Here is a 14,942-nt window from a genome sequence, read left to right as displayed (position 1 = left end):
CCCCGCCATCTGGTTAACTCTAGTGCTACCTACCCTTGCTAAATCTGACTGGAGCTTGTCCTTCCTGCGATCCTGGTTGTGTTAGAACTCCTCAGAGTCAAGCTGTCTCTGTGATCCTGGGATCCTGGGCTTGTTAGATCACCTGGGAGTGTGGCTTTCTCTATGTGTTGTAGGACAGGCTGCAGAGCTTGTGCCCAAGGTCTGCTCAGAACACTAACCCAGACAGACCAGAAGGAACCCAAGACAATGGGCTGGCAGAGTTCCTGTGAGCCTGGTCCCAGTTACTCCCAGTGTTGGGACAGATGTTGGTTCCTGCTCACCTCTGATCCTGGGTGTGTCAGAGCACCTAGGAGTAGAGCTTCCTCTGGGTGTTGTGGGACTGGCTGTGGCTGGTCTCTTTTCTTTATGGTAGATTTCCTTTCCAAAGAAATCTGGCTTTGGTCCATAATATTTTTCCTCTTGACTAAGATAAATATGAACCTAGAGTTAGACTTGTCTTGTGTCATATCACTGTGTGGCTCAGTGCTTTGAAACACTGGCTTCTAAGGTGGGAAACAGGTTTCTTTAGCATGCCCTTTCTTTCTCATAGGTCTACCCTGCAGTGTATCCGCACCATGCCTTGTGAATATGCCCTCTGCTCCTTCTTCGTTCCTGGCGATAGGCAGGTGGTCATAGGAACAAAGGTAAAGCTGGGGCTTTTCTGCTTGGCATCTCAAAAGATCCTTGAGAAACTGGATTTTTTAAATAGCATATTGGTAATTAATATATTAGAGGTAGATAATAGTTTATTGGCTTTTTTTGATGTTTTAAAAGTTATATTTTCTTGTTTAAAAAAATATCAAACCATATGTCAGATTACAAAGGAGGACATTAATTAATTAAAATCAGTACAGAGGTATTGTACTGCCATCAGCATTTTGATGATTATTTTTACATGCAAGTTATAAATGTATGTGATTAGATTTAATTGATTGTAAGATATATTAGTATTAAATAATAACATTTCCAGGTTTAACACAACATGGCAATATAAAGCCAAGCTGACCAGGTCTTCATTCTTAGACTCATCAGTTTGGGGACAGCCACAAACAGACATGAGTTTGGATTCAGATTATCTTTCAGACCTAAGAGGATGCTGCTTCACCTGTACAGCATGATGAGACTCGGAGAACTCCATTTGAGTACTTGCCACTATAATTTTGCAGCCTTTGAAAATTTGCTTTAGCCCGAACCTGCTTTCCTTGGAGTGCACAATAAACAGAGACCGGTCAAAGCAGAAGCAAATAGTGAGAGTAAAGTGCAATAAGGTTTTCGGGGGATGTGTTTGTCCTGACCCAGGGATTTTTGTAGCCCAGGATGCCTCAAACTCAGGATTCAGCCTCCAAAGTGTGACTGTACTCTTGTGTCACTGTATTCAGTTGTGGGGTGTTTTGAAAAGTATTTTGCAAGAATGTGTCATCCTTATCCCTTGTCAAGTATGCATGCATTTTATTAGGAAACCAACATGCTATAGTGGCTATTTGTTGTCTAACAAGAAGCATTAAATGTTGGAAATCGTTTTACTCAATTTTCACCCATCGGATGTGTGTATGCTGTTTGTCGTTAGGAAAGCGTTTTGTGGATTGCTGTGAGGACTGCCTATAAGGCTTATATGTAGTTCCTGGCCTAGACAGTGCAAGGCAGTTAGCACTTGGCTCTTGGGATCCACATGACATCTTTCAGATGCTAGTGATGCAAACTCCATTTTATAAAAAGCAAATTACTGGAGATGAATCCTATATCAGTCACAGAGTTAGGAAGAGGCAAACCTGGGGCTTAGGTCTCCTTGATTCTGTTGTCTGTCATGTGGCATAGATGCTTGTGAAATTAGTAGTGTCTGTTAAATGCTAACACCAGGGTTGTTGCATATATAGACATCTAGGCAAGAGTCATGGGAATGTTCTGGTTCTCACTGTCAGTGTGTTGCAAAAAGAAGAAACCAAAACCAATGAGGAGACTTGTTAGACAATGCCAGTAGACTTGAGTGGTCCATGTAAAGCATAGGTGAAATTCAAAGGCTACTAAGTTTCCATTTGAACTGTTGGGATTTGTCTGTGGCTGTGATATGGAACCAGCCAAAGAGGCAGAATCAAAACTGCAAGGTTGTACTTTCCATAGCAGTGTATGAAAGCAAGCACTCCAACCCTCATTGGTTAACTAGCTGTTTCATTGGGAACAGTAGTATATCTTCAGGTACAGAATGCTGAAAGTGTTCAGGCAGGATTTATTTCCTGAGCAGTTGACCCACATGACTGCTTTCTAACTTTCAGGTATGATTAATCAAGTCTGTGGATGTGCTCCTTACAGCTTTGTTTACTTTCCCAGACAGGAAATCTGCAACTCTATGACCTGGCCTCAGGCAATCTTTTGGAGACAATAGCTGCCCATGACGGAGCTCTGTGGTCCATGTCCCTCTCTCCAGATCAGGTAACTGCACAGGGCTTTAAAGCTGTGGGCTTCTGCACTCTGACTACTTCATAGATCTGCCAAGTTTAGTTGCCTAAGAAAGGTTCCTCTTGCAGTTGCATTAGAGAAAGCCCTTCTATGGGTGTGATCTTTAACATATTGTCTCACACACCTGTAATATGAACAGCTGCTATTACAAAATTGATTTGTTTAGCTGTTGATCCTCAGCAGTATGGCTTTTATTTAAAGACGTAGTTATTTATTTTATGTGCATCAGTATGCCTGCATGTATATCCATGTGAGGATGGCAGATCTCCTGGAACTGGAGCTATACATAATTTGTGAACTACTGTGTGTCTTCTGGGAATTGAACCTGGGTCCTCCACAAGAGCAGCCAGTGCTCTTAACTGCTGAGCTATCTATCCAGCACTAGCATGGCTTATTTTTAGACAATGTTTGTAGTACTTTACAGAAGGAAACTTTTTTTATATAGATATTTTCTTTATTTACATTTCAAATGTTATCCCCTTTCCTGGTTTACCCCAAAAAACCCCTATTCTATCCTCCCTCCCTCTGCTCACCAACCCACCCACTCCGTCTTCCTTGTCTTGCAATTCCCCTATACTGGGGCATCGAGCCTTCTCAGGACCAGTGACCTCTCCTCCCATTTTGTTTCCCCTTTTAAGAAGAACCGGAGTATCCATACTTTGATCTTCCTTTTTCTTAAGCTTCTGTGAATTATATCTTAGGTATTCTGAGCTGCTGGGCTAACATCCACTTATCAGTGAATGCATACCATGTGTGATGGTCCAATAAGGCCATCCTCTGCTACATATGCAGCTGGAGCCATGGTTCCCTCCATGTGTACTCTTTGGTTGGTGGTTTAGTCCCTGGGAACTCAGGGGGTACTGATTGGTTGATATTATTGTTCTTCCTATGGGGTTGCAAACCTATGGGGTTGCAAACCCTTCAGCTCCTTAGGTCCTTTTTCTAGCTCCTTCATTGGGGACCTTGTGCTCAATCCAGTGGTTGGCTGAGAGCATCCACCTCTGTATTTGTCAGGCACTGTTGGTGCTTCTCAGCAGTCAGCTTCTCAGGAGCAGACTCCTGTCAGCAAGCACTTGTTGGCATCCACAATAGTGTCTGGGTTTGGTGACTGTATGTGGGATGGATCCCCAGGTGGGGCAGTCTCTGGATGGTCTTTCCTTCAGTCTCTGCTCCACATTTTGGCTCTGTATGCTCCACTATGTTCATAGTAGCCTTATTTATAATAGCTAGAAGCTGGAAACGAACCCAGATGTCCCTCAACAGAGGAGTAGATACAGAAAATTTGGCACATTTACACAGTGGAATACTACTTAGCTATTAAAAATAATGAATTCATGAAATTCTTAGGCAAGTGGATGGAACTAGAAAATATCATCTTGAGTGAGGTAACCCAATCACAAAAGAACACACATGGTATGTACTCACTGATAAGTGGGTATTAGCCCAGAAGCTTGGAATACCCAAGATACAATTCACAGACCAAATGAAGCTCAAGAAGAAGGAAGACCAAAGTATGGATAGGATACTCCAGTCCTTCTTAGAAGGGGGGACAAAATACCCATGGGAGGAAGCATTTTCTTAACACCTTAGCAGAGGGTAAAATACACTTTGTCGTTCCTCTGTAGTCCAGTGATGGCTAGGGAAATTCTTTAGTAAATGTGTGAGTCTCATGACTCAGTAAGTCATTAGTGCTCATGTGCTCATAGTGCTTATCCACTGGAGAGCTCTAGGAGAACTGCTGCAGATAGTACTCTGATATTTTGAGTTTGCTGTTTTGTTTTTGATGGTACTTTGGCTTTATCCAAATATCGTCAATGATAGCAATCCTTTATCCACTGGAAGTATATATATTTGGAAAAACTAGATTTTAGATTGGCTAATGTCTGTCGCTTAGTATAAAGTACACCTGGATATTTTTATGAGATGGGGCTGAATAGACTGCAGTTGATTTTCTTGATTTGGAAAACAACCATTGCAAAGGTGTTTGAAGCAGGGACACTCGGGAATAGTTTATACCTTACTGAGGTAACCAGTGGAGACAGACTGACTATTCATGTTTATAAAGCTAATCTTACTGCGTTGTAGCAAATTCATTTGACTTCTGCCCTCATAGGTGAAGTTGAAAAAGAAAGGAGGGGGTGAGAGGAGGGGCGGGGAAGGAAACTTCACACTATTCCCTAAAGGCTTTTCTTAATGAAGCTAAGAAGAAATTACCTAGGACTTCAGTGAACATGTCTGTCAGTGTTAGTCTGTGCTGGCATTCTCAAATGAGATCTGTGACAGTGGAAAAGTAGTGAGGGGTGGGCATAGTGTTCTTAGTTGTTGTCCTACACCATTCAGTAAAATGTTTTAACTGTTTTGATGTGTGTACTTAGCAATGTTTTTGTGCTAAAATAGTTTTTAACTGAAGTGTCATTTGATTTTCAGCGTGGCTTTGTGACAGGTGGTGCTGATAAAACTGTCAAGTTCTGGGATTTTGAGTTGGTGACAGATAAAAATAGTACCCAGAAAAGGTGAGGGGAAAGTTGTGTGGGACTTCAGCGTGAAGTGGAGAACTGTTGATATGCATGCCTTTCTGTGTCAGCTTTGGAGCTGTCTGTCTGTGGCGTTCTCATTTGTTTCTTTTTCTTGATGGTGTCTGGGCAGACTTTCTGTGAAGCAGACTCGAACCTTGCAGCTAGATGAGGATGTCCTGTGTGTCAGCTACTCTCCCAATCAAAAGCTGCTGGCTGTGTCTTTGTTGGACTGTACGGTGAAGATTTTCTATGTTGACACTTTAAAGGTATGATGGTTTTAGCTGGGAATATTTCTTTCTGTGTGACCTTAAGAATTTGGATGATCCCATGTGATAGTTTTGTTATTATCTGTTAGAAGCCTGTTCTTCTCTAATGAGAGACAGAAAGGGAGTGGATCAGAATGGGAGTGAAAGTGTGAAGGGACTGGGAGGAGTAGAGGGAAGGAAACTATAATCAGGATATATTAATGTGAGAAGAGAACCTGTTTCCAATATAAGGGAAAAAGAAGTGAAGTGATAGCCAGCAAGAGTGTATTTTTAAAGAGATGCTTACTAAAACACTGAGTATCCTTGAGAAACTAATAGTGTTACAGGGTTCATCAGTTTTATTTAAAACTAAATAAATATGCTAGTTTATATTCAGAAGATCGATAGGTAGAAATCTCTATTGTCATAGCAAGCAGCTTTAAACGTATTGCTAAGTACAGGCTGCTGCACGTTCTATCTCAAGACTGGCTTGGGCCTCGGGATCATTTGTGAAAGTTATCCTGGAGAGTCTGGTTAGGCCTACTCTGAGGGTTGGGCTTTGGGGAGCATGGTGTCCTTTATTGGGTGTCAGGGTTCCTGGCAAGTATGTGTAGGGTCTCCATAGTGGACATAGGCAATCTTACTTAGCAAGCAGTCCGGGTATTTGTTTAGTATTAGAAATTTATATTTAGCTCCATGTGTAACAGATTGTATTTTGTAGACAAATATGAATTAATTGTATTCTTTCATGTTTAGTTTTTTCTCTCATTATATGGACACAAACTGCCTGTTATATGCATGGACATCTCCCATGTAAGTAAAGTGTGCGAGGCTCTTTTCTAACGTTTGCTACTTGATTATACAGCACTTGCTTCATTCTGCTGAGTTTATTTTAGCTTCTTCCAGAAAGTCACAGGTCTGTATTATAGTCACAGCATACACGTGATAATCTTTGACAAATTTTATCAGAGTCCTTCTAACTACCTACAGTGGCTCAGGAGGATTGCTGCTCTAAATTCCATAATTGGCAGAGCATCCTGAAGTTCATGGTTTTTCAGAAGCACTCCTTTATGCTGCAGGATAGCACACTTGAGGATTTGAGTACTGTAGTATTTTGCTTTGTGTAAATACTCTCATTCTTGGGAATCACTTATTTCCATTGCATCATGATTAGAACTGCATATTTGAAAAATGTCTATTTTGCACCAAAGGGGAACAAATGGATTCCATAGCTGTAAGATCCTTTTATGAACACAGCAATTTGAACCATTTGAGGGAATGGTGGTGGTGGTGGTGGTGGTGGTGGTGTGTGGGTGTTACGAGAGTAGGTCATAAACCTTCTAGTAGGTTCTTTTCCAGCCTCATTTTCTCTTTACTACTCCCCCCACAAATCCCAGTCTAGAGATGAGAGTAGCCCTTTTCTTATTTAACTGAGTAAGCAGATCGCTTGACCTTAGAGCATACAACAGCACTGTGCTGTAATACTGTCTTACAGCAGGGTCAGAGTTCATACATTCACTTTCCAACCTTTCAGAAGCTCTGTAAGTCTTAGTTCAGGTATTTTGGGTAGAGATGCGTATGTTTTTGCCCTATCATACATAATATTTTTAAAGAAATGAATTAAATATCCTGGTTAGCTTTAGCTGTTTAGTTTAATTAAATGGTAACGTTTTGTTTCTCTGCCATAGGATGGAGCACTAATAGCTACTGGTTCTGCTGATAGAAATGTGAAAATCTGGGGTCTGGACTTTGGAGACTGCCACAGGTCTCTTTTTGCACATGATGACAGGTGGGTGTAGTTCTGTAAAAAGACTTATTTAATTATTCTCAAAAGTTCCATAGAGTAGGCATTCCTGATGAGTGTAGGAGTGCTCTAGCTCACTCACCTGGAGTTTCTGACACTACCCTCCACCCTTAGTGTGATGTATCTACGCTTTGTGCCTAAGTCTCACCTCTTCTTCACCGCTGGGAAGGACCACAAGATCAAGCAGTGGGATGCAGACAAGTTTGAGCACATCCAAACGCTGGAGGTAACCCCTTGCTTGTTTTTCTTGATTGGTACTTGCCTTAGTTAGGGTTGCTATTGCTGTGAAGAGGCATCATGAACATGATAACTCTTATAAAAGAAAACATTTAATTTGGGCTGGCTTACACTTCAGAGGTATAGCCCAATAGTATGGTGGCACGCAGGCAGACATGATGGTGGACAGGTAGCTGAGAGTTCTACATCTGGAACCACAGGCAGCAGGAAAAGAACAGAGAGCCACTAGGCCTGATTTGATCTTCTGAGACTTCAAAACCTACCCACTAGTGACATACTTTCTTCAATAAGGCCGCCCGTCTAGTACTGCCATTCCCAATGGATCTGTGGAGGTCATTTTTATTCTAACCACCACAGTACTTTTAAGAACTTCCTTTAAGAATAATTACCCTACCCACTAACATAAATGAGTGGTAACCAAAGAATAAGTTAGACTTCCTTGGGTCATTTTGTTTTGTCTTTGTCCAGGGACACCACCAGGAAATATGGTGTTTGGCTGTCAGCCCCAGTGGAGACTACGTTGTATCGGCATCTCATGACAAGTCTCTGAGACTCTGGGAGAGAACGAGAGAGCCTCTTATTCTTGAGGAAGAAAGGGAAATGGTAAAACCTTTAAGTTTGGTTTCACGTTTGGTGAGGTGACTTACAGACTGCCCCTGCTGAAGTTTTCCATCCAGTATAGTTACAACTCACACAGGAGGTGTTTCCAGGGCCAGTCCACACGTTCCAGGTTGACACAGGTGCCATTGGCATCATGCTTTGAAAGAAGCCCTTCCGCTGCCTCAGTCTCTCTGCAGAGTCTGTTTTCCCCTCCTTATAACTTGTGTGTGTCTCTTGGCAGCAAAGGGAAGCAGAGTATGAGGAGAGTGTGGCCAAAGAAGACCAGCCAGCAGTAAGTGAATTTTTTGAGATATGGGAATTATATAATTTCAAGTACTTACAATGGGAGAGGAATTGAGAATAGATGCCAGAGGCATTACTCTCTACTGTGAGAATCTATGTAGTGTTTTATTCAGTTGTATAGCTAGTTCTGTGATTAGCTTAGTATGAGAATTCTATCATTATGGCTTTTTCTTTTTCAATGAAACTTTATAAGCAATTATAATATTTATTCAGCAAAACAAAAATTTAAAAAAGACTCAGAAATTGAATACATTATAAACATTTGCAGGATAGTGCTCAGGATGATACAAATAAAACATTTAATATTGTACCTATCCTTAATGGGAGACAGTGACGGTGGTATTTTTATAAAATGATACCCATCTTGTTCAGGATTTCCTGTGTCTGACAGGTTCCAGGGGAGACCCAGGGTGACAACTACTTCACTGGGAAGAAGACAATTGAAACAGTCAAAGCGGTAAGTTGGCTCTGGAGTGGCTTTCTGACTTTTTAGTAAAAGCATTACCCTGTGTCAGCCACATGACCCCGTGAGGCACAAACATGGATAAATTCCAGGGGTTGGTCACTATCTTTGTCTGATGCCCTTGGTCTTGCATATGACCAGCATGGGACTCTCAGTGAGTGATGGGGAGCTCATCGGTGTTCCCAGGAGCTGCCCTGTGGGCCCTATGTGGTCTCATCTGAGTCCATGGTATTTTGTCTTTCTTACAAATTAAAAATAAGGAACATACTGACAACTAAATGCTGCATTGCACCCTAGCTGGCATGTCTTTATTAAGCTAATTCAGGCTACATTAGCTAGGCCTTCTCATCTCCGTGTCTTGTGTGTGTACTGGGATGATCTCTTCCTTTGTCATCTGAGTAGGCTGAGAGGATCATGGAGGCCATCGAGTTGCATCGAGAGGAAACTGCAAAAATGAAAGAACACAGAGCCATTTGTAAAGCAGCAGGGAAAGAGGTGAGTGTGTTTATCAAGTTAACACACTTACCTTGTAATCTACAAAAGGAATTCCTAAAGAGACCATTTCTGACTTAAGTGAGATGAGGATATGTGATGAAGGCAGTAAGTGATTCGTGAGTCAAGCATTAGAGTCAGTCACACTGTGGGAGGAAGGAGGCTCCTTTAATGACTTGGCTTTATAACTTCTTCATAGGTTCCTCTTCCTGTCAACCCCATCCTCATGGCTCATGGCAACATTTCTGTGAGTAGGATGTTTGTTTCTCCTTGGTGGTTCAGGGATTAACTTCAGAGACAGAGGGAGTGAGGAGGCATTGTGATTTGGGGTCTGTGCCCTGGGAAGTCCCTTTGTTTCCAAAAGTCTCAGTGTCTTGTAAAACAGCTTACATCTCAAAGAGCTGCTAGTGAATCTTCCCAGGATGCATCTGGATCAGACCAGCCTGGCTCTTCCACCTTTAGTGCTTTTGTATGTCCAGCATCCACAGCTCTCAGAAGACTTATCTGTGTGCATGACTTCTGATAACAGATCTTTGTAGGAACAATTGACAAAACCCATCATGAAGAAGGAAGAGGTGTATCAGGAGAACATGTTTATCTGGGAGTTGCTAATTATTTGCATGTGTTATTCATTACAGTAATCTCAGAATATTGTATAGATATGAAACAGGCCCAGCTAACAAGGAAGTGTAGTCATAAAGGACATAAATAAGGATGAAGCTTACTTATAACCCTAAGTGTTTAACTGTGAGCCCACACGGCCCTGTCACTTTAGCCTCTTTTCTCAAGTGGGATGGACGTAGACCCTGAGGAAAGCACTCTGAGAGCTTCACTAATGCTGCTTGCTCTTCTTCCTTTGTAGCCTTCAGCGTTTGTGTTAGAGACTTTTAAAGGGATCAGGTCAAGGTAAGTCCTGGCGCACTATTATAACTTACCGGACAGCAGGTACTGAGTGTCTGAGTGTGAAATACAAGTTGGAATTGATAGTTTTCTTTCTTTAAATTTCAATTGTCAAACTTTTGGTAGAAAACAATTATAATACATTTTGAGTATAAGAATGGAGGAGCCTATTAAAGTATAAAGGGTGTTTGGAAGGACAGATGGCAAAGGTAACAAAAGTAGAGACGTCAGTCAAATACCAGCTCTCAGAAGCTGTTCTCTTGTTTGTCTTGTTCTGCTTATTTTGTCTGTATACTCAATTGGAATCGCTGTGTAAGTACTACACACCAACTGACTATACACAAACTGGAATCGTTGTGTAAGTACTACACACCAACTGACTATACACAAACTGGAATCGCTGTATAAGTACTACACACCAACTGACTATACACAAACTGGAATCGTTGTGTAAGTACTACACACCAAATGACTATACACAATTGGAATCGTTGTGTAAGTACTACACACCAGCTGACCGGCCACTCAAGCTCCAGACTCACTGCGTAGGTTTGGGTCTTACTCTCTTTCATCTAGGATGTTACCTTGAACATTTGCTTATGTTACTAATATTTTAAAACGCATCTTCAGTACAAGTAATTACTATTGTTTGCTCCCTTTTTTATTTTTCAATTATTGGTACTGTCTCAACAAACAAGTTTATATTATCTGTTCTTGAATATTTTATAATATGTTCATTTAATATATTCATTTGGTTAAAAGTTATAGTCAACAAGTATGATATAAAGTTTTAGTCTGGCTGGTTCTTAGAATTTGATATAAACAAGTTTATTTTTCTAAATTGTAATGTGTACAGTAACCCTTACAAAAATGAATAGAGCTGCCTGAGGATACTACTTTTATTAGAAAAAAGTAAAGGGAGCTGGGCAGTGGTGGCACACGCGTTTAATCCCAGCACTTGGGGGGCAGAGGCAGGCGGATTTCTGAGTTTGAGACCAGCCTGGTCTACAAAGTGAGTTCCAGGACAGCCAGGGCTATACAGAGAAACCCTGTCTCGAAAAACAAAAAACAAAAAAAATATAAAAGAAAAAGTGAAGGGAACGTGATAATGAAGGTGCAGAAACTCATGCCAAGACAGGAGGGTTCAGTTCTGAAGGGTTACATTTGTTAAACTAAGGAAGAGATCTTTGATACCAACTGAAATCTTGAGATTTCTAACTGGAAGTGATGTCATGATACTGGAACTAGTTTTAGAAGAAGCAAAATCAAATGATGAAAGGTTGGTGTGAGACTCACATAGTTACCTACCTAATCATCATTATAGACTCAAAAGCCTTGAAATACATATGCACACTTACACGTCCATATACATAGTCAAGTGTATTCATACACGCTGTGCATACACAATAGACAGATTTGTAGTATAGCAATGTGTGTGGTGAGAGAAGCATTATAAAGATGGAATGGAGTGGGGTTTTTCAACAAGGCTTAGTGAACACTGTTTATCTGCAATACTTAGGTTTTCCCCTTTATGCCAGGAACTAAAATACTCTCTAAACAGATAGTGATGAGTGTAAAAGACATTTAGAAGAATCATTTTGCGTGTGAGTGAATATCTAACTCTGAATAGACAGAATCTTCTCAAATATAAAATCAGGAAAAGCAGTACGGGAAGTCAGAGTAGCTGATAGCGCTAAGGAGCGTGACGGTTTGCCTTTCCTCTGCAGTGAACTAGAAGAGGCCCTGCTTGTGCTGCCATTCTCCTATGTCCCAGACATTCTTACACTGTTCAATGACTTCATCCAGATGGGTTCAGACGTTGAGCTGTTGTGCCGGTGCCTCTTTTTTCTCCTCAGGTAATGTGTTCTTACAAACACTGTCTCTTCAACCACACTGCTCCAGCTGTGCACCAGCTGAGGCTGGCATTATTTGGGGATTACAAATTTTCGTTTTCATTTTCGGAGACTGTGACAAAATAGCTTTTGCCATAGGGCAATCATGCTTGCCTTTACAGCAAGGATCCTGATGACCCGCTCTTAAGTCACGTGTTTAGGTGAGACGCTGTAGCTCTAAGGAGGCTGGGTAGATTGTTCACTAGCCACTTCACTCCATCTGCTTTGCTTTTAAATTGCTAAGCCCAGGCTGATGAGCTTTGTTCGCAGCATTTTAACAACAGCCAGTTAGTGTCTCTAGGTATCTACAGGCAGAGAAGGAAATGCAGGGAAACTAAGGAATATTCATGTAGTTAAATGGCCACTTGGTAAAATGACTAAGTATTTGGTGAATTGGCCTGATTTTGCTCATTTTGAGACAGGCTTTCACTATTTATCCCTGCCTACCATGCAATATCTATATAGAGAGACCAGACTGACCTTGGACTTGCCTGCCTCTACATTCTCTAGGCTAGGATTTCAGGTGTATGCCACTATAGCTGGCCACCTTTGGTGCTTTAAGACAGTAATTTACTCTGTACAAGGTCAGCCTGGGCTGCCCAATAAATAGCAGTCTTGCCTTAGTGCCAGGATTGCAATTCACGAGCCATCATGCTCATCTTCTTGCGTGGGTCCTGGGGATAAACCTCAGGTCCTCGTGCTTGTATGGCAAGCACCTTACTGACTGAGCTCTCACCATCCTCCATGAAACTAGCATTCTTTCCATTCAATCTCTCCAGCTTCCCATTGCAGTCTCTGGCCCTGTGGTAGATTTCTGAGGGAAGAGGTTACTGGGTTACCAGGTTTAATGTAGCATTTTTCAAATCATGAATGGTGGGACACTTAGGTAATTTTTGTTCTTGTTTCTGATGGTGGTTGGGTTGTCATCTGTTGACTATTTTGACGAGGGACAGGTAGGGCAGATCCTGTCTTTGCAGCATGACTCTTTTCTTTTAGGATTCACTTTGGCCAGATCACCAGCAACCAGATGCTTGTGCCCGTGATAGAGAAACTAAAGGAAACAACTATTTCAAAAGTCAGACAAGTCCAGGTAAGTGTCTATTGTAGACACCTTAAGGTACCCTATGCTGGGCAATACCAAACAGACTTAAATCTGTACTAAGGGTAAATGTTCTGTTGTCATTTGCACAAGTAAGGTTTTTAAAACACTAAGAGCAGAAGTGCTTAGTGAGTTAAGGAAACAAGACAGTACCTACAGAAGCTGCTGTATTGACTAAAGATTACTTTGTTGTGTTCTTCTCTAGGATGTTATTGGCTTCAACATGGCTGGTCTCGATTTTCTCAGGAGAGAATGCGAAGCCAAGAGTGAAGTTATGTTTTTTGCCGAAGCTACTAGTCACTTGGAAGAGAAGAAGAGAAAACGAAAAAACAGGAAAAAGATGATTTTAACACTGACTTAGAACTGGAATGCTGTGTCTTTACCTGCTTCTCCTCAAAGGAGCGTACTCAAACTGAGCTATCGTGGAGTTGGCAACATAAAAATACCAAAAACGAAGATCATGTTGTAGATCTTGGGGTACAGATGTCAGCCTTTGGCTGCAAAAAACCAACATGGCTGTGAGTTCTGTCTCCCATCTTTTCAAAAGGACAGATGTACTTTAAAAATCTGTATTTTTCAGAGTTGGACCTTTAAATTGTAGCAAGAAGAAAGAGAATATTTTTAATTGTGTATGTGATTCGTTCAGAAGTGTCTCATATTTATGGCAGATTGTTTGTATGAGAGCTTTTCTATTTACCGTGTGTGTCATTGTCTTCTAAAGGAAGTTCCGTGGACTGTGGGGCTGGAAGTGATGGTGCCATGCCTAGAAAAGCGTCCTTACACCAGGGCAGGTGTTGAGTCTGCACATAAGATCATAACGCTGCTTGTACTTCGGGGAATACAATAGCTTTTTCATTAAAACCACTTACAATGACTTGCTGGCTCTCTGAATAATAGGGGAGGGTCTGGTATATATATATATGTCTGCATGGTAGTAATTTGGAAGGTAGGGAAGTCTAGAAAAAAAGAGATTAACTCAGATAACTTTGGACCTAGGCTTTTCTTAGTGGGGAATTTCTCAATTATTAATTTAGACTCCTTGTTATGGTCCTGTCAGATTTTTTTTTTTTTTTTTTTTTTTTTTTTTTTTTTTTTTTTTTTTTTTTTTTTGTTTCCTTAAGATAATGACCAGAGAGAAGGCCATACTGAGTTTATCTTCCAAAGTTTCTGTGGAATGGAATCTGTAAATGTGACCTTGTCTGTAAAAGCATCTATGGGATGAAGATAGCCTCTAAATGAGTTAATCCTTACAAGGAGTGACACAGAGAAATTCACAGTAAGTTGTACAATGTGAACAGGGAGAGGATGAGTGATGCAGCTGGTGCTATTGCTTAACATCTAAAGGCACAGCAAAGGGCAGTAGTAAAAAGTGTCCCCCAGAGCTTCCAGAAGGAACCAGCTCTGCTGCTAGTGCCTGGAGTTCAAGCCTCCGCCCAGCAAGCTATGAGAGAATGACTGTAGTGATTTGTATTGCTCCGTTGAGGAGGCCTGGGAACTAGACAAGTGGCATTTTATTGCCTTTGTCTGTCATTCTAATGGGCATAGAGTGGAACTTTCAGGGAACTTATGATGTGTGACTTAGGAACAAAGAGCATCACATCACAAGAGTCCTTGTGAGCTAGATGCTGGCAAGATTTATAAGAATGTAAAGCAGTGCCACTGCTAAAGTATTGCTTAAGAAAACTGATTTTATTTGTTTGCTTGTATATTTATTGATTTGTATCAGGAAGTAAACAGGGAAATAACACCTTTTACAATAGCCTCAGTGATATAAAAAATCTTGAGATTACTTTAAACAAACAAGTGGAAGACTTGTATGAATAAAAACTTCAAGTCACTGAAGATATGGGAAGATGGAAAGCTCTCCCATGCTCATGGATCAGTAAGAGTAATTCAAT

General features: G+C 41.1%; 2 protein-coding genes across 4 annotated transcripts in view; one reads left to right on the top strand and one right to left on the bottom strand.

Annotated features, from left to right (window-relative positions):
• Window positions 1-13,918, top strand: part of Wdr3 (WD repeat domain 3) — a 26,791-nt gene extending 12,873 nt beyond the window's left edge. For both annotated transcript variants that reach the window (XM_031374971.1, XM_031374972.1), the window contains exons 12-27: window positions 590-683; window positions 2,365-2,466; window positions 4,921-5,006; window positions 5,140-5,275; window positions 6,011-6,067; window positions 6,943-7,043; window positions 7,173-7,284; window positions 7,764-7,898; window positions 8,137-8,187; window positions 8,590-8,655; window positions 9,064-9,156; window positions 9,353-9,400; window positions 10,016-10,059; window positions 11,781-11,909; window positions 12,942-13,035; window positions 13,250-13,918. In XM_031374971.1, coding sequence (XP_031230831.1) covers window positions 590-683; window positions 2,365-2,466; window positions 4,921-5,006; window positions 5,140-5,275; window positions 6,011-6,067; window positions 6,943-7,043; window positions 7,173-7,284; window positions 7,764-7,898; window positions 8,137-8,187; window positions 8,590-8,655; window positions 9,064-9,156; window positions 9,353-9,400; window positions 10,016-10,059; window positions 11,781-11,909; window positions 12,942-13,035; window positions 13,250-13,405 — 1,504 coding nt within the window. In that variant the 3' untranslated portion in view covers window positions 13,406-13,918. The remainder of the gene's footprint in view (window positions 1-589; window positions 684-2,364; window positions 2,467-4,920; window positions 5,007-5,139; window positions 5,276-6,010; window positions 6,068-6,942; window positions 7,044-7,172; window positions 7,285-7,763; window positions 7,899-8,136; window positions 8,188-8,589; window positions 8,656-9,063; window positions 9,157-9,352; window positions 9,401-10,015; window positions 10,060-11,780; window positions 11,910-12,941; window positions 13,036-13,249) is intronic.
• Window positions 8,941-14,942, bottom strand: part of Spag17 (sperm associated antigen 17) — a 219,822-nt gene continuing 213,820 nt past the window's right edge. For both annotated transcript variants that reach the window (XM_031374969.1, XM_031374970.1), the window contains one exon: window positions 8,941-9,106. The gene's annotated coding sequence lies outside the window, so the exon portion shown is untranslated. The remainder of the gene's footprint in view (window positions 9,107-14,942) is intronic.

Source organism: Mastomys coucha, unplaced genomic scaffold (assembly GCF_008632895.1).
Source record: "Mastomys coucha isolate ucsf_1 unplaced genomic scaffold, UCSF_Mcou_1 pScaffold16, whole genome shotgun sequence".
NCBI lineage: Eukaryota > Metazoa > Chordata > Mammalia > Rodentia > Muridae > Mastomys > Mastomys coucha.
Note: the sequence above shows the minus strand (reverse complement) of the source record. Positions and strands in the feature narration are given on the sequence as shown.